Source organism: Chrysochloris asiatica, unplaced genomic scaffold (assembly GCF_000296735.1).
Source record: "Chrysochloris asiatica unplaced genomic scaffold, ChrAsi1.0 scaffold00031, whole genome shotgun sequence".
In the NCBI taxonomy this organism is placed as follows: Eukaryota; Metazoa; Chordata; class Mammalia; order Afrosoricida; family Chrysochloridae; genus Chrysochloris; species Chrysochloris asiatica.
Window position 1 is genome coordinate 683,080 of NW_006408549.1, and position 19,748 is coordinate 702,827.

At 38.8% G+C, this 19,748-nt stretch overlaps 1 protein-coding gene across 1 annotated transcript in view; it reads right to left on the reverse strand.

Annotated features, from left to right (window-relative positions):
- SPAG1 (sperm associated antigen 1) overlaps positions 1 to 19,026 on the reverse strand; it is a 108,884-nt gene extending 89,858 nt beyond the window's left edge. Inside the window, exons 1-3 of the mRNA XM_006859181.1 lie at positions 18,887 to 19,026; positions 9,624 to 9,783; positions 5,014 to 5,139 (exon numbers count right to left, since the gene is read on the reverse strand). Of these exons, the coding sequence (XP_006859243.1) occupies positions 5,014 to 5,139; positions 9,624 to 9,783; positions 18,887 to 19,026 (426 nt within the window). The remainder of the gene's footprint in view (positions 1 to 5,013; positions 5,140 to 9,623; positions 9,784 to 18,886) is intronic.
- Between the last annotated feature and the right edge of the window lie 722 nt (positions 19,027 to 19,748).

The following is a 19,748-nucleotide window of genomic DNA, read 5'->3' on the forward strand; positions in this document are numbered from 1 at the left end:
CTCTGGGGTTACTCTTAACCCAATGATGGGTAGCAGACCCAATGAGTCCCCACTTTTCAGGTTTGGGAAACTGAGTCTGGGAACATTTTTATGATATAAAAGAAGGCAATGCTCTCTGACTTCAGAAGATGGGACAGACACCACTTCTACATATTCCTGTAGGATCAGCACTGGACTGTGAGCCACAAGGTTGGCAGTTCAAACCCAGCAGCTGCTCCTTGGAAACCCTACACAGGGTCTCTATGGGTCAGAACCAATTTGACAGCATTTAACAACAACAATCCACAGCATACTAGATAATACACTTGTATCAGAGTTTAAATGCTAAAGCACTTCTTTGTGGAAGGCCTTAGTTTAAAGTGAGAGCCCTAATTCCATTTTGAGTCTGGGCGTTAATGCAGAGGCTATTTGAGTTCTTTCTGACCATTAACAGCAATGTGGCAATTTTGTCCTGAGGCAGAATGTGTTTGAAAGCAGATTACAACGTCCAAGCCAATCCAGGAAGAGACTGGCTGGCCCCACAGTTTGCACTGAGAATCAAGGAACCTGCTTGGATAGGTCCTTAGTGCTTTACCAACCCTAGCTGCATGTCATCTAAAAGTTGGGATCCTGGCAGCTGTGACTCAGATCTGTATGGTCCTGAGACACACTCTACCATGGAGCCAGGTGGTCAAAGCCCCAGAACCAATCCTATAAACTTCTAAAATCTGCAATTGTATACACATTCCAATCATGGTCCATTCCTAGTTTCTGTAGTCCCACCTACGACAGTGATGAACTGATCTGCTTCCAGTCATGATTTTGTAACTATTTTCTTTGTTTTCTATAATTTGCGCCACGGATGTGAATTCATTGGAATCCATTTTGGCCTAATGTTGATGATTTTCCTTATCCAGATGATTGTCTTTGTCCTTTTTAAGGCTTAATTAAAGGTTCTCTGTGTGGCACTGGAGGATAAGCACTAGACTGCTAACTGCAAGATTGGTGGTTCAAATCTACCAGCTGCTCCTCAGAAACCCTATGTAATCTCACTGAGTTGGAATTGACTTGACGGTACTTAACAACAACATTGACTATATTTAAGTTCTGGGTCTTTTTTCCTCTAGAACAATAGGGGAAATCAAATGTTTGGGTATTAAGCACTTTTCGCTCTTGAAAATTACTCAGAACACCAATGAGCTTTGCCTAGGTAGATGATATCTATCAATATATACGATACTAGAAAGCAAGGCTGAGAAAATGTTAAATAGTTTATTTCTTAATTTAAAAGTAACAGTGAAAAGCTCATTGTATGTCAGTATACAGAACATATTTTTATGAAAATAACTATTGAAAAATAATGATAAGAACGGCACTTCTCTACATTTTTGCAAATTTCTTTAATGTGCAGCTTAATAGGAGACAGCTGGGTTCTTACAGCTTCTTTGGCATTGGATTTGCTGAGCAGCATATGAGGAAAACCAGTCTCACACAGATAGATTTGTGGTTAGAAAGGGGGAGTACTTTAATAATATTTTTGGATAATTATAGATCGTCTCCTTTGAAACTGTACCTACAATCAACAAGTGGTAGTTTCTTAAAGATCAATTATAATGTAGAAATGCAGACTCTGAAACCATGTCAATAAACTGTTTGTACATGAAAATCCACTAGTCTGTTTTGAAATTTGAATGGGTCTTTTTCCACATATACAATTCTGTAGGGTCACATATTGGTCATTCTGAGTTAAGCAGATCTTCCATATGTTGGCATATTTCATTATATGATATATTTTTAAAATTATATTTGTTAATATCTCTACAGAGCTAATCAAAAAAGTCTTTAAAAATCCGTCTTAAAAGGTATAATTTTTGCACAAACAGGTATTTGAGAGCCACATATGAATCTCAAACAGCCTAATTTGCACTTGAAAGCTCTGATTTTATCACTGGCATCAAATACTGTCAACTGTTTTCTCTGAAGGGACATGCCACATCTTCTTGAAAATTTAAAAACCCACATCTGAATAGTCATAGCCTGTCAGTCAGCAGTCCTTGTGGCACTGTGGTGAAAGCACTCAGTTACGATCTGAAAGGTCGGGTGTTTGATCCTATGGGGTTGTCAGAGTCTACTCCTCAGCAGTTTTGGCTTTGGTCTACCAGTCATTCTTTCTAGAAAATAACCCCAACATTCCAAGGGAAAAAAGCAGCTACTTTAGGTCACAAATCAATCACACAGCGCTTTTACTCAAGATACCTACCATATTTTCTACCACCATGCAATCACATTGAATATTGGTGCAGCACTGTAGGATTAGGACTACGAACTGCAAGGTAGGAGTCTAAACCCATCAGCTGCTCCTCAAAAACCCTATACATGGTTGAAGAGGGTTGGAACAGACTCAGTGGCACTTAACAACAATGCAATAAAGTAGTTTTGAATTTGTCAAACAGAATATTTTAAAATGTGTTTTTGATGTTTAATATGAAAGAAAATGAGTAAATGCTACTGTTTCATCAAGGACACCCTTAAAGTGAAACTGTTTTTCGTTTTTTCTTGTGGCGCTGCAGGATAATGCACTGGACCACAAGGTCAGTTTTAGACCACAAGGTCAGTGGTTCAAATTCACCAGCTGCTCCTCAGAAACCCTATTACAGGATCGCTAATATGTCGGAACCGACTTGAAGGCACTTAACAACATGAATGTACAGTGGTGGTTATGTGCTGTTGAGTTGGTTCTAACTGGTTTTATTGTTTAATGCCGTCGAGGTGATTCTGATTCATAGCAATGCTGTATAGGATTTCCAAGGAGCTGCTGGTGGGTTTGAAATGCCAACTTCTGGGTAGCAGTCAAGTGTTTATCCTATGGCGCCACACCAAGACTGCATATAGGGTTTCGGAGGCTGTAAATCTTTACAGGAACAGAAAGCCTCATCTCTACTGTGGAGTAGCTGGTGGATTCAAACTGCTGGATTAGTGGTTAGCAACCTAACATGTAACCCACTATGCTCCCAGGGCTCCGTAGGAAGGTATTTGCTGTTGTTGTTAAGTGCTATTGAGTCGGCTCCCACTCATAGCGACCCTGCATAGGGTTTCCGAGGAGCAGCTGATGGGTTTGACCTGCTGACCTTGTGGTTCCTAGTCCAGTGCTGATCCTACAGCGCCACACTAGAAGTCCTTATAAATGGATGTTGCTGTTGTTGTTAAGTACCGTGGAGTCGGTTCCGACTCATAGAGTCCCTGCACAGGATTTTCAAGGCTGTAAATCTTTACAGGAGCATCTTTCTTCCACGGAACAGCTGGTACTTTTGAACTGCTGACTTTGAGGTTAGTAGCCCGATTTGTAACCACTACGCTCCCAGAGCTCATCTATAAATGGATAGCAGGGGAGAAGGCAGTGAGTGACAGTAGTGCCACTGCCTGGACTTGTGCTGAGGCATCAGCAGTTTTTCTACCATCACTTTTACACTCTCAGTGCATATGTCAATATAGTGAAAAAAAGCAAAGTATTAGTATTATTAAAATAGCTGTAACTCTCAGACACCCGCTGAAAGGATCCTGGGAATTCAGGGACTCACACATAACACTGAGAATTGCTGTACTACTGGTCTGTCTACTCCACTAGACAAAAAACCCTTTGAGAGTAGGCACCAAGTCTTATTCATTGTTCTCTCTCCAGGGCACAGACTCAGCACGTGGTGGGCAGTCAATAAATATACCTTTATTTGTAACAGATGGTGACAACTTTACCATATTCCTTTAAACCTTAGTTACCAGAATAATTCTAGGTAATGGAAAGTGAGAATCAGGAAGGTAAATTATCAGAGTGTAGCGTCATGAAAGTCTATGGGGATTTTTTTGTATTTTGTTTTTTTGGGGGATCAATAAACAATTTTATTTTTAAACTCAGAAAAACATAGCCATCTTTTAGATCTCTAAAAATATGTCATAGAGAGCACATCTCTTTTCTTATGAGTTTGTATCAAATTCACAATAGATAAAACATAATTATCAATTTAAAAATATCAGTGTAAATAAGATCACAGCTGACAAGTTTTAGAAATTAACTTATGAGGCTTACTTTAAAATTAACTTTATCTCTGTTTTAGAAAATCTGATTTTTTGTTTGTTTGTTTTTGTTATTGTGAATTGAGTGATAGTTTACATGGGAGAACATCAGCTTTACACTCATCATTTCATTGCACTGATTACAATTTTCTCCATGCATCTTCATTCAACAGTATTTGCTTCTATTCCCTCTGTTTTTTGTTTGTTTCTGTTTTGGGGGTTGGGGGGAGGATGTACATAAAAACACTCAGGAATATATAAATCATTTAAACAACCAAAGGGCACATTCTGTAAGCCAGCCTCCTGTCCGTCAGCACACAGCCTCTCTCTTCCCATGAATCTAGAGTCCTCAGCTGCTCCCTCTCTCCATGTCCCCATCTCTGCCTCCATCTCTGGTGTCGCTGCTTCTCTGGATAGGGTCCCACATTCTGCTCATGCTCTTCTCCCTTGCTGGTCCTGGACTGTAAGGTTAACGACTTCTCCCTTTTTGTTACAAAACTTCTACTTTTACATTTGTGACAGTCGCAATTAGTCATGATAACAATTACTTACTATTGAATCATAAGAATCTTATCCCCATCTCCTTTTACCAGACCTGGGCTATGGGTTTTAAAAGTGAAATCAAGCATTTCAAGAAGAGATGAGAATTAGAATAACAAGAATGAGTGTATACAGAAAGAAGAGACTAAGTTAGCTATCCTATCAAAATGATAGGCATAAAAGAAAAAAAGGACAGAGAGAATAGAATGAAAGAACCAAGTAAAAGCCCAGAGACCCCCAGTGCAAGGAGGTACAAATCAGGTTCTGTAATATCTGGGTCAGAGAAGAAAAGTCAGGACAGGCAAAGAAATAATAAGGAAAGGCAGTAAAACCCAAGATGCAATCCTTAAATGGCTACTGTGATTAAACAGAAAGAGCTCATGATCCTTCCCCTACCACTGTTACCCTACCCTCAGAAAGCCCTACCTTGCCAACAGGAAGACAACTGTTTGAACCACGAACTGGAGGCAAATTCTCTTCCATGGCTGGAAATGTTTCAGTTTCATAGATGTGTATTTTATTTTCTTCCTTTTTGATTTCGGATACCCAACTCTATGAACAAGGGAGAGAAGAAAAATACACAGTTTGGAATACACATAGTCCCAGGATCATGAATACATTTCTTTCCTATATGTGTATTTAAGTTAAATTTGTATGTAAATTAGAACAGTTAGGTACAGTTTGTATCTAACATCAATCAGCTGGCCAAATGTTCATCTTAGTATATAGTATACATTACATTTCTATGGGGAGCATGGTGGCTCCATACGAGAAGCACTGGACTGCAAAAAACAAAGGTGTGCAGTTCGAGCCTGTGGGAGAAACATGAAGCTTTCTGCTCCCTCAAAGATTTAAAGTCACAGAAACCTTAAACAGTATCACTATGAGTCAGAACCGACTCAGGGCACTTAACAACAACCTTTTTATGCATAAAAACATTAAAGAAGCACATCCAGATACTAAAACATCTTTAGCATAATCTAGTAATAATAATAATGTTTTGATGGGTGTCATAGAGTAGCGCCCATTGCTATTACAGATTATTGTATATGCCTCAAAATTTTAACATAATGGACTATATGGGGTGGGTTTGTAAAGTCAAGTGGTCTTGACCAAGGGACTCCCTTTAATCAAGCATCATGAGAAAGGGCCAAACATCATCATAGTTTCCACTGGGTCAATTTTTTAGGTGATAATTTATCATCTTATTCTATCTGGAATGTTCTTCCTACTTTTATTTATTTATTTTGCTAGATCTTATTCATCATCTCTTCCAACAAGTTTTCCCTGAACCTCCTCAGCTGGGCTAACAGTGTTTCTTCTATATGCATGATCAGAAACACTTAAAAATCACCTATTTACTGGTTGTCTCTCTCAATGTACTGAAAGCTTCTTGAGGGTGGGGCCTGTGTCTTAGCTCATATTTGTGATCCAAGAACCTAATGCACTATCTGGCACATAGTAGGTTTTCAAATTTTTTTACTGAACTGAATTCTCACAAGGGCTGATGAAGAAAATGAATAGATTCTGTAAACAAAAGGGATTTCTTTATCATCTATGAAATTCTATTATTTACTCAGCAAAGATATATTGAAGGCCTAATATTGGTCACATACTCGTATAGGCCCTGGGATACAGCAATAACTATACAATCTGTCCTATCCATAAAGGAGGTAGCAAGGATGAAAAGGAGACATGAGGGAGGAAAAACAATAAAGGAAGAGAAGAGCAAGGAAATAAGAAAGAACAGGGAATGAAGAAGTGGCAAGAAAAAAAAGTGTGAAAAAAGGGAAGTGAGAAGGAAATTAACTCAAGAAGTGACAGAGAAAGTACACACAATGGGGGCAAATCAGGCTCTGCAACTAGATTTCAGGCGTTTACACCTTAAAAATAAGACCAAATGGTGTGTAAAATTATTTAATAAGTCTCTTCTAGCCTTGCCTTTCTAACTCCTACCAAACAATTTTTCCTGACAGGGCTGGTAAGAAAAGGTGGGAGAAGATGCTGATAGGATAATATGATTCAGTTGTGAGTGATTGTTAACAGAGTTCATTGTGACTGGAAGAACCTGGAACTCGAGTATGGGTATAACATGAACCATCTCAGGAGCAGGAGAGGGAATCTCACTGCCACAGGAAGTAGAGCTGGAGGTGGGGTATGTCCTTTGTGCTCTGAAATCCCTGCACACGGAATCTCCTTGAATTGGACAGAAAACTGTGACACGGGAGGAGTGGAAGAGGAGCAGCTACAACAGAACCAAGAGCCGGAGCACAAGAGAGCAATGGGCTTCCCAGCCCACAGAGCAAGTAAAGTTAGTGACTTTGGGCAGGAGGCTTACTACAGAGTGGGATGACTCCAGGCACTGAACTGGGAGAACTAGGTTTGCTGACCCACAGAGCTAGACTCCAGTGCCTTCAGGCTGAGGCTGCTGGTGGAGTGGTACGTCCTGTGAGCATATATCAGCAGCCCTGGAAGAGCTGAGTAACACTGCACCGGCAGAAAGAAGCCTGCCTGTGGGCACAGCTTGGTGCCATTATTTTTGCAGTTTGGTGTTAGGAGAAGGATTCATTGCAATGGCTACAGATTTCTGGAGTCATGAGTTTTTTAGTTTTTTAAGCTTTTGTTGTGCACTGAGTGATATGTTACATGGGAGAACACCAAATTTGCACTCATCCTATCATATTTTGTATCATTGTAATGACTACAATCTCCTCCATGCATCATCATTCAACAGTATCAGGGAACACCATGGCCAATTGGCGTAACACAGTCTACAAAGACACTGTTTTACATCCTATTTTGGTGCTAGTGACTGGGGTCTTAAAAGCTCATAAACAGCCATCTAAGGTCAATTATTGGGTCCTCTCTATTTGGAGGAAAGAAAAGATTGAAGGAAAGCAAAGGCGGGACATCAGTCTTCAAGACTTTGACCAGCGGTACTGGATGGTACCTGGCTACCATTACGAACTGTTCTGAAAGGGATCATATTAGAAGGCAGTGTATAAAGTGGGAGAAAATAGGGACCAAAAATGCAAAATCATAAAGACCACAACTACTAGTGAGAGACTAGGAGAACCCCCAGGACTATGGACCTTCGTCCCTCTTCGGGTCTGCAAATGAATTCACCTCCATGAGTCAATTTCTAGCCAAACCAAGACAGGTCTAGAAGGGGAATAATAACAGTAGTGTGGTATACACACCTTAGAATAATCCACCATTTGAGATGAAAAAGGCAGCATTTACCCCAAGGGCAAAGTTCAGAAGAATTAGGAAAGAAGGAAGAATAGAAATTAGAAACACAGGGAGGAAGTGGGATCAGTGATGTTATATTATGGGGATTGTAATCAGTGACAAACTAAATCTGGATGAATTGTTAAACAGAAAACTGATCTGCGGTTCAGTTTCGTCAAGTCACAGTAAAGTGTTTTGTTTTTTTAATAGTAAAATAAGAAATCTAAAAGTCTTAAAACAAAACAAAACAGCATTCTGAGTTAGAGAATACATGTATGATGGGGCTTCAAAAAGTTCATGGAAAAATTCCATTATTTTTTAATCCCATTTTTCCGTGAACTTTTTCAAGCCTCCTGGTCCTTCATAATTATTTTTAAATATACTACACGTGCTTCCCTACATCCCCAAGAAAAAGATGCTTAAAAAAATCAAAGTACAGCAAAAATTTGTTTCTCCAGAGTCAGTTTAAAAAAGTACTCTGCCCAACAACATCCTGAATGGGCATAATTTTCAAGTGCAAACAGAACACTCACCAAATTGGAGTACTCACCGAGCCATAAAAGAAGCTCAAACCATTTTAAAGAAATGAAATTAGACAAAGTATTTTCTGATTACAATGACACTGAAGTTGAAATGAATAGCAAAGATATCTGGAAAATCCCTAAACATTTGAATATTTCATAATATACTTTTTAAATAACCCAAAAAAGAAATTGCAAGCAAAATTAGAAAATATTTTTAACTACATGTAAATGAAAGCATGACATGACATATCTAAAAAGACACAACTACAGTAGTGCATTGAGGGAAATGGCACTCACTGTGGACTAATGCACTAGACTGCAAAGTCAGTTTAAACTTCAAGGTCAGTGGTTCAAGCTCACCAGCTGCTCCTTGGAAACCCTATACAGGGTCGCTATGGGTGGGCACCGACTTGACGGCACTTAACAATTGCTAACATTAGATAGGTTTCAATTCAATGTTAGATGCTTCCATCCTAAAAACCCAGAAAAAGATGAGCAAATTATGTCCAGAGTAAGTATAAGTAAGGCAACAATAAAAACAAAAGTAGAAAACAGTGGAATCAAAACCAAGAAAGCCATAGAGAAAAGTGATGGAAACAAAAGCTGATTCTTAGAAAAGATCAGTAAGCGAAACCTTGAGGCAGACTGATCAGGAAAATAAAGGACAGGACACAAATGACCAGTATCAGGAATTGAGACTCATTATGGATCCTGCTGGTGGGAGGGTACAAAGGTACAAGTTCTCTGGAGAACTCAGAAATGTTTCAAACCCTATTTGAAACTTTAAAAAAATGTTCAAGCCCTTTGAGCAATTTGAATTCTAATCATTCTGAGGAAATAACTAAGGGGGCTGCAAAAAAACTGTAGACACACTATTTATAGAAGACATTTAAGTTAGTTTTTCATAGGATGTAGTATTATTTAAAATTTGCACACAGAGGCATTCATAATATTCTCCTGGGTACAAAATCAACGAATATAACTTTAATAATTACCAGTAAAGGGAGTTCTGATGGTGCAATGGTTAAGTGCTCGGCTGCAAACCCACCAGCTACTCCAGGAGGGAAAGATGTAATTTGTGTCCATAAAGATTTACAGCCTCAGAAATCATAATGGGGCTGTTCTACTCTATCCTATAGGGTCATGAGTCAGAACTGACTCACTGGCAATGGGTTTAGTTACGATTAAAGGTCTTTTATTGACAGACAAGAAGCCTAGGACTTCAGAAAAATGAAGTAGATGAATAGACAATCTCACTGCACTATTAAAAATTGGCATTACCTTTATATCACCATCAATTTGTTCCCATTCTTCTGCTGTAAAACTGGATGCTGTTGCTGCAGGCTTATCTTTCCTCAAGGCCCTACTTTGAGGAGCTAAGCCTGTAAGACGCTTTTCACAAAATTCTGTAAGTTCAGGGTAATATCCTTCCTCGCCAGATCTTTAAAAAATAAAAATATCAGAATTTTAGAGAGTTAAAGCCGTATCTAGAGTGCATCTAGGTCAATTGTTTACAAGTTGGGTTCCATGAAGTCAGTGGGTTGTCCCTGCACAAGGCCATAAGGTCAGGCACTGGTTTCCCATCCACTTGCCCCAACTAGCACAACCGCTACTTTGTGAATCCAAGAAATGATGCAAGGAAGAAAAAAAAGCAACTCCAAAGAAAGCTCTTGCATCACACACTTCAAAAAGTTGAATAATTAACATTTTCATTCCTCTTTAACACACATGTTAAGTGTTGTTAAGTAGGTTCCAACTCATAGTGACCCTGTATAGAACTTCCAAGGAGCAGCTGGTGGGTTTGAACTGCCAACCTTGTGGTTTGAAGTCCAGTGCTGATCCTACAGCACCACACCAGGAGTCCTTAACACACCTAGAATCACTTTTATGCATAAGGTCATTTAAAACTTATAAATGGAAATTCAATATTGGAGCCACGTAACAGGGAGTGAATAATAATTTGGACTTACTATCCAATGAGGAGCTTCTGTTTGTAATTCTTTTTTATTGTTATTTTTTTAAGGCACAGGAATAAATAAGAGACACTGATGAGACAGTCTCTAAATTCAATCACTCATGGAATAGTTTCTTCCTTGGACAGTTGACTAGAGACATCTGTTACTTTCTTTTGTTTTTAAGAAAAATCAATCTTTTCCCCTTCTCTTGTAGGACTGTTTACTCTTATTTTCTTTAGGAAAATAGAAGTAAATTCATTTTCAGAGCAAATAGTTTTTTAAAATTCCAACAACTCAAAAATTCCAATAGTTAGGTCAGTCATAGGATTTCATGGAAACAACATTATAATCGAAATCTGGTGCTGATTCAGACCCTACAGTGCAGAGTAGACCTGCCCCAGAGGGTTTCCACAGTTGGATCCTAATGGAAGCAGACTGCCACATCTGTCTACTGTAGAGTAGCTGCTGGGTTCAAATGCCCATGTTTCAGTTTAAAGTTGAGTGCTTAGCCACTGTGCCACCAGGGCCCCAGCAACATTAGAACACTGGCTTTCATCCCTTAAACATCTCATGTTCTTTATTAGTCCTTGAACAAATATGAATGAAAATATTCTTATTTTCTACAGAGAATAACAAGGCGAAAAACGATGTGATTTTTCCTATTTCCATTTCAGAGATGGTGACGTTATTTATTGAATCAACTCTGGATGAAGACAAGCGGGGGTGTTTAGGGAGGACAAGGAATTTAGAAGGTGATGAAAGAGACACAGAGAGAACACCGTGATAATGCGGGAAGGGAGTCAGAGGAGTGAAGCGAGAACCACAGCAGGGCTTTCAGAACTACTGATGCCACAAAAAGGAGTAGCCACGCTCTATTAATGCCTTCTGTAACACAATGCTGACTCCCAAAGGAAACCCTCCCAAGAAGTCTAAAACAGGTGTCACAGATTGGTCCTTCACAGGACAGTGTTTCTTGAAGTGGGTTCCTTTGAATTCCTGCACACCAAGCAGCCCACACCCCTTATAAAACTTATGTTCTTGGGACCCACACCAGAATGGGGCCCTCAACTTTGCATTTTTAACAAGAACATGTGATGCACATTACAGTTTAACAATCAATCAGGCTCTCACACCCTGAGGCGGTCTGGATTTTTTGCCTTCGGGCTGCGACCTCAAGGTCAGCAGTTCGAAATTATCAGCTGTTCCACGGGAGAAAGATGAGGCTTTCTGCTCCCATAAAGATTTACAGCCTCGGAAACCCTGTGCAGGGTCGCTATGGGTCGGAATCGGCTCAATAGCACTTAATAACAACAACAATGCAACCTTCAAGGAGATCTGGTAGCGTAGTGGTTACCAATCGGGCTGCTAACCTCAAGGTTGGCAGTTTGAAACTACCAGCCATTCCGTGGGAAAAAGATGAGGCTTTCTGCTCCAGTAAAAATTTACAGCCTTGAAAACCCTGTGCAGGGTCACTATGAGCTGGAACCGACTCCATGGTACTTAACAACAACAACAATACAGATGACACAACCTTGCTTGCTGGAAGTGAAGATCGAAGACTACAGCTTTCAGTATGGATTAAACCTCAATGTAAAGAAACAAATCCTTACAACAGCACCAACAAATAACATCATGAGAGATGGAGAAAAGACAGAAGTCAAAACTTCATTTTGGCTGGATCCACAATCAACACTGATAGACGCAGCAATCAGGAAACCAAATACTGTACTGAAGTGGGCAAATCTGCAAAAGATCTCTGTAAAGTGTTAAAGAACAAAGGTGTCACTTTGAGGACTAAGGTGCGCCTGACCCTAAGTAGATATTTTCAATTGCTTCATATCCATGTGAAAGCTGGACAGTGATTCAGACTGTAGAAGAATTGATTCTTCTGGATTATGGTGTTGGCGAAGAATCTTGAAATTACCATGGATTGTATTAAAGCTGGGAAAATAGTAGACTATTCAGACATGCTACAGAGACCCTCAACAACAAAGACACAGGAGACATAATGAAACAGACACAAAGGACAATCCTGGAACTGTGAGGTCCAGGGGAAAGTTAGAGAAGGACTGAGTACCTAGGGGGATGAGAAGCTGAGTGGGGTGGTGAAAGGTGAATGCGTAGCCAGCCAGACACAGTCTGACCACCTAGAACTTTGGCAAGCAGCTTTGGAGAGACAGACAGGTGGCCTAATGGCACAGATTCACAGAAGCGACAGAAAAGGTGGGATTTCTTCTTGTTCCCCACACTCCCTGGATAACAGAGGTGAGGGTGGCCCCTACCTACCCTCCTCTACCTCCAGAACAGACCCTGCTCTCTGGGAGTTCGGAGCTGTCCGGTTTGAGCCAGTGTGAGCTGGGTGCCCACTGTGTCACCTTGGCATTTAGATTCAGGAGGGTTCTGCATCAGATCTACAGAACCCACAGAGCCTCCAAGTCAGAATTAGACTAGCAGGAACCTTCATAACCAGTCACCCTGCCCACCCCCCCACCCCCCCTTCCCTTGCCCTTTGGTTCTGACAGACATAGCAACCTGAGGGCCTCTGTGAACTCCAACAGATTGAATGCCCTGAACACAGACAACACCCAGATCTACAGAAGTCTATGTAGGGCTGGGAACTCAGCCACTGCACCCTTCCTCCAGCCACCTCATGAATTCCTTGGTGTTTTCTCCTCTCTAGCTCCAACAACTGCATTGGTTTTTTGGTTTTTTGGGTTTTTTCCTTTGCTTTGTTGTTTTTGTTTATCCTCTCCTCTCCTTTCTCTCTCCCTTACCTTGATTTTTATGCTTTCAATCTCTATTGTTTTTCTTTCCTTTTGTTTCTCATTTCTGCCTTCTTTCCTCCTTTTCCTCTTGATTTTTCTTTACTACTCTCTAGTCACTTTTCATTTTCCTTCTTTTAAGTTTTTTTCTCTTGTACAGCTTTATCTTCCTGTTCTTTTCTTAGTTTAGTTATTAAATTCTTTTTTCTTTTTGGCTGCCCATTTTTCTTTCTTTTTTTCTCCTTTATTTTATTGCTTTTACTATCGCTTGCTTGTTTGCTCTATTTTGTTTTTCTCTGTGCATTTTCTCCTCTTGTGCCATCTAACAGGAGACAACAACCATGCCCATGCATCTCAACCACAACTGTGCCCTCTGCAGCTCCACCTACTGGGCAAGAGTCAATACCAGTTCTTTTACCACCTGATCAACAATAGACAGCAGCAACACCAGCCAAACCCACTATAAACTGAGCTGCATACACGGTGACTAGAAAACAGTGTCCACGATTCCGTTATTGAATCACAGCTTCCAGGAGACAGGTGGTGAGAGTCTAAGAACACACCAACATACAATCATCAATTAAATATACATACGAGGACACCACAATGTCTCAGACACAACAGACAATATTAACTCACATGAAGTAATGCCAGAAATGTCTCTGAGGAAGTAAAGGTAATGGAACTAACTGAAAAAGAATTCAAAAGAATGATACCATCAAAGAATTGACAAAAGGATCAAGGAAAGCAAGGAGATCAAAGAAAAGAACTTTAGAAGAATTTAGGGAAACACAACAAGAATAAACATTAAAATAAATGCAAATTTTGAAGAAAAGAAAACCTGCAAAGAGAAGTCCAGAAGAGTAATCAGTAAGATATCAGAAATGGAAAATGCACTGAAAGGACAAAGGAGTAGATTAAAATCAATGGCAGCTCAAATTAGTGACCTTGGAGGTAAATATCTCAATACTAGTATGTCAGTCGCTATGGGTCGGAACCGACTCGATGGCACTTAACAACAACAACAAGTATGTCAGAGGAATAATCAGAAAAAAAAATCAGAAGAAAGCCTAAGATTTATGTGGGACACCATGAATCTGATACTGGTGATCAGAATTCCAGCAGGATAAGGAGCTTTGGTAGTGTAGTGGTTAAAAATCAGGCTGCGAACCTCAAGTTCAGCAGTTTGAAACTACCAGCTGTTCCACAGTAGAAAGATGAGGCTTTCTGCTTCCGTTAAGATTTACAGCCTTGGAAACCCTGTACAGGTTCACTATGAGTCGGAACTGACTCCACGGCACATAACCACTACCAACACCAAGCAGGATACAGCCCAAAAGAAAATCACCAAGACATACCATAAATTAAACTTTTTAAAACCAAAGATAAAGAATCCTGAGAACAGGTCAGGAAAAATGAAAAGTTGCCTACAAAGTAGAACCAATTAGGCTAAATTCTAATTTCTTAGCTGAAACCATGTAGGCAAGAAGGCAATGTACAAAACTCTGAAAGAAAAAGCCAACCAAGAATCACATACCTAGCAAGGCTGTCCCTCAAACATGATGGCAAAATTAGGACATTTCCAAATAAACCGAAATTAAAGGCATTTGTAATAACAAGACCAACTTTATAAAAAAATACTGAAGGGTGTTCATTGGACTGACAGACAACCTGAGATTACCATATATCGACCCAGACATAGAACTCGACCCAGACATAGAATTCAAAGTAAAACAAACCTACAAGACTGAAAATAGGTATCAATATATAATGAAGACAACTACGGAGCAGAAAGAGGGAATAGTGTAGATACAGAACCTCCTAAGTGGTGAGGAAGCCAAATAAATTCTGAGATAAAACAGACTTTTTTAAACAAAGAAAATTAATATTATAGGGTAACCTTAGAAAATTAATACAAAAAAAAATACAGCAATGAAGAAAATGAAAACTCACAAACAAAATTTATTCTGTGTATGAATTTATGTGGAGCAAAGAGACTAGCAACACCACAAAAAACATACAACAAAATAACAGCAATCAATTCATACTTATTGATAATTATGCTGAAAGTAAATGGATTAAATGCAGTAAAGAGACAGTAGCAGAATGGATAAGAAAACAGGATCCTTCAGTGTGTTGTCTACAAGAGACACACCTTATATAAAAAGACAAAAATAAACTAGAAATCAAAAGATGGGGGAAAAAATATCAAACAATCAAAAACAAGCTTTGGTAGTGTAGTGGTTAAAAATCCAATGGTAATATTAATCTCTGATAAAATTGACTTTAAGGCAAAAACCAATATAAGGAAAAAAGAAAGACATTATATCATGATTAAATGGTCAATAGGATAAGAGGAAATAACCATTTTATATATATATATATATATATGCTCCCAATGAAAGAGCCTCAAAATACATAAACTCTAATAGAACTGAAGAAAGAAACTGACAACTCCACAATAACAGTAGGATATTTTAATACACCATTTTTGATGAAAGAGGGAATTAGAAACTCAACAAAGACACAGAACTAAATAGCACAATCAACAAACTTGACCTCATAGAAATAGAGCATTCAACCCAACAACAGTACAATATACATTATTTTCCACTGCACATGGAACATTCTCCAGAACAGACCATGTGTTAGGCCTCAAAGCAAACCTCAACAAATTTTAAAACATCGAAGGATTACAAAGCATTTTCTCAGATCACAAAGCTATAAAATTGTTGTCATTTGGAGCCATGAGTCAGTTATGACTCCTAGTGACCCTGTGCACAAGAGAACAAACCACTGCCTGGTCCAGTGCCACCTCACAATCGTTGTTAAGCTTGAGCCCATTGCTGCTGCCACAGTGCCAATCCACCTCATTGGGAGTCTCCTTCTTATTCGTTGACTCTCCACTTTGCCAAGCATGATGTCCTTCTCCAGGGACTGATGCCTTCCAATAATATGTCCAAAGTATGAGACACAAAATCAGAACATCTTGATTTCAAAGGAGCATTCTAGCTGTACTTTTTCTAACACACATTTGTTTATTCTTCTGGCTGTCCATGGTACATTTAATATTCTCCAACACCATAATTCAAATGCATCAATTCTTGTATGGTCTTCTTATTCATTGCCCAACTTTCACATGCATGTAAGGATTCTGAAAATACCATCACTTGAGTCAGGTACACCTGAGCCCTTAATCCGACATCTTTGCTCTTGAACATTTTAAGGAGGTCTTCTGCAGTAGATTTGCCCGATGTAATATATCATTTGATTTTTTTTGACTGCTGTTTCCACGAGTGTTGATAGTGGGTCCAAGCAAAATGAACTCTTTTTTATAACTTCAGTCTTTTTTTCATTTTTTTTTTTTATTGCTCCAATGGTGAGGATTTTTGTTACACTGAGTTGCAACAATTATCAAAGGCTGTGGTCTTTGATCTTCATTAGTATTTTAAGTCCTCTTCACTTTCAGCAAGCAAGGTTGTGTCATCTAAATAACAAAGGTTGTTAATGAGTCTTCCTCCAATCCTGATGTCACATTCTTCTTTGTATAATACAGCTTCTCAGATTATGTGCTCAGCATACAGAATGAATAAGTATGGTGACAGGTTACAATCCTGACATACACCTTTCCTGACTGTGAACCATTCAGTGTCCCCTTGTTCTTGTTTCAGTGACTGCCTCTTGTTCTATGTACAGGTTCCTCATAAGCACAAAATTTCCAGAATATTCATTCTCTACCATGTTGTCCACAGTTTCTCATAACCCACACAATGGAAAGCCCTGGCATAGTCAATAAAACACAAGTGAGCATCTTTCTGGTATTCTCTGCTTTCAGTTAAGATCCATTTGACGTCAACAATATCCTTTGTTCCATGCCCTCATCTGAATCACGCTTGAAACTCTGGCAGTTCCCTGTTTTAGCCATTTTTGAATTATTATCTTTAGCAAAAGTTTACTTGCATATGGTATTAGTGATATTGTCCAATGATTTTCACAGCACAAATATGGATCTCTTTAAATCAGCTGGCCAGGTAGCTGTCTTCCAAATTTCTGGGCATAGAAAAGTGTGTGTCTCCAGTGCTTCATCAGTTTGCGGAAAGATTTCCATCAATCCCCACAGCCTTGTTCTTTGCCTTCAGTGTACCTTGAACTTCTTCCTTCAATACTATTGGCTGTTAGTCATATTCTACCTATTGAAATGGTTGAACATCGACCTTTTCTTTTTGGTACATTGACTCTGTATATTCCTTCCATCTTCTTTTGATGATTTCTGCATCATTCAGTATTTCACCAACAGAAAGAATCTTTCAGTACTACAAGTTGATACTTGATTTTTTACCTCAGTTCTTTCAGCTTGAGAAATGTTGAGCATGCTCTTCTCTTTGTGTTTTACAGCTCTAGGTCTTTGAACATTTCATCATAAAACTTGCCCAGCTTTGTCTTATTAAGCTACCATTTGAAATTTTCTATTGAGCTCTTTTACTTCCCCATTTCTATAAAATTAGAAATCAACAATAGGAAGATCAAGGAAAAAAAATCAAATACATGGAAATTAAATAACACCTTAAAAGTTACCGGGTATAGTGACAGGTAGCATAGTGGTTACGAATCGGGCTGCGAACCTTAAGGTCAGCGTTTCGAAACTACCAGCTGCTCCGCGAGAGAAAGATCAGGCTTTCTACTCCCATAAAGATTTACACCCTCGGAAACCCTGTTCAGGGTCGCTATGGGTCGGGACCGACTCGATGGCACTTAACAACAACAAAGAGGGAGGGAGGGAGAGACAGAGAGTTCTAGTGTGACATTAGACCGTGACATTGGAGTCCTGGTGTGGCACTGTGAGTTAATGCCTGGACAAAGCATAGAGCAGAAACAAATGAAATAGAAAATAGAAAAACAATAGAATCAACAGGACAAGAAGTTGGTTCTTTGAAATGATCAATCAAATTGAAAGAAAAAAAAATACTTTGGACAGTTCGAAGAACAAATCTGTCTTGGAAGAAGTGCAATCAAACTGCTCATTAGAAGGGAGGGTAGTGAGACTTGGTCTGTTATACTTTGGACATTTAGGAGGGACCAGATCCTGGAGAAGGACATCATGTTTGGTAAAGTGGAGAGTCAGCAAGAGAGAGGAAGACCCCCTCAATGAGATGGGGTGACAGCAAAAATGGGCTCTAACATAACAATTGTGAAAATGGCACAGGGTCGGGCATGTTTGTTCTATTGTGTATAGTGTTGCTATTAGCCAGAACCTACACAACAGCACCTAACAACAACATACTGATTATTAATGCCAGAAACAGATTTAATCAGACCCTTAAAACTAATCACAGATTAGTTTTCTTAGAGTGCACTGAGTTCACATTAAAAGTGGTAATTAGAAAAAAAGGGACAGGGATTGGGTAAAATGTAATCAGTGTCATTGAACTGTGCATGCTGAAACTGTTAATTGGTGAACGTTTTGTTGTGTATATTCATACTACATTAAAAAAATTTTTTTTAAGTCACCCTTTAAAAATCAGCTAACATTTGTAACTTGTTTCTCTGCATTATTCACTGATATTTTCAGCAGGCAAAATAATAGAAATTTAATACTAAGTATGATATCAATGTAGATCAGATATTTGTGTTCATTAGAAAAAAAATTAATCATCAGAGAAAAACCACTATTTTGAAGCTTAACAAAGGCAAAATGAACAAATAGCCTCAATATTTGAAAAAAGTCTCCAATATATTTAATATAATTCTTAATTTTTAGAAGGCATCAACAATATAATTAAAATCAACAGACTACTACTGCAATATGAAACAATTGTTAAATCCTTACCTGAGCACACAAAAAATTTTTTCCAAGTGTTTAACATCTGAACATTTTTCAATATATTTGAAATCCAAATGTTCAATGGGGATCTTATATGTTTTTGTTGTTCCAAAGCCCCACAACGATGGACAATCTTTAGCAGTCATGGCTGAAATTTCAACAGTGCAGAACAACAGTTAACAATACAGAGAGTAATCTTCAGTTTGGACAGTAGTAAGCATCTATGTAGTTCATGTCTATACAAAAAGGAGGTGGAATGATTTTTTTCCAGCAAAGAATAGGGTAAAAAATGTATATGCTCCCAACGTTCTTACAGTCTCTTTCCCTGAATAAAAGTTAACATTTGTGCAGCAAAATCACTAGGTGTCATACGTGGATTAAGGAATCCTGGTGGCAGTATGGATTAGGCATTGGGTTGCTAACCACAAAGTGGGTAGTTGAAACCCACCAGCTGTTCTGTAGGAGGAAGATGAAGCTGTCTGCTCCTATAAAGATCTACAATCTTGGAAACCCTAGAAGCAGTTCTACTGTCTAATACAGTAACCATGAGTTGGAGTCAATTCAGTAGCAGTGGGTTTTTTGTGGGATGTAAGGATTATTTTACTTAATCTTCACTTAAACAAAGCTGGACTAGAATGACAAAGCAGGGTTTTGCTGTTCAAACATTAAGATCTCTTTTAATAATGATTTTGAATAATGTACCTTAAACCAGGTACTAGGAAGGATTATTTTACTTAATTTTCACTTAAACAAAGCTGGACTTCAATGACAAAGCGGGGTTTTGGTGCTTAAACTTTAATATCTCTTTTAATAAGGATTTTGAATAATCTACCTTAAACCAGGACTAGGAAGAAGGAGTGACAAACTA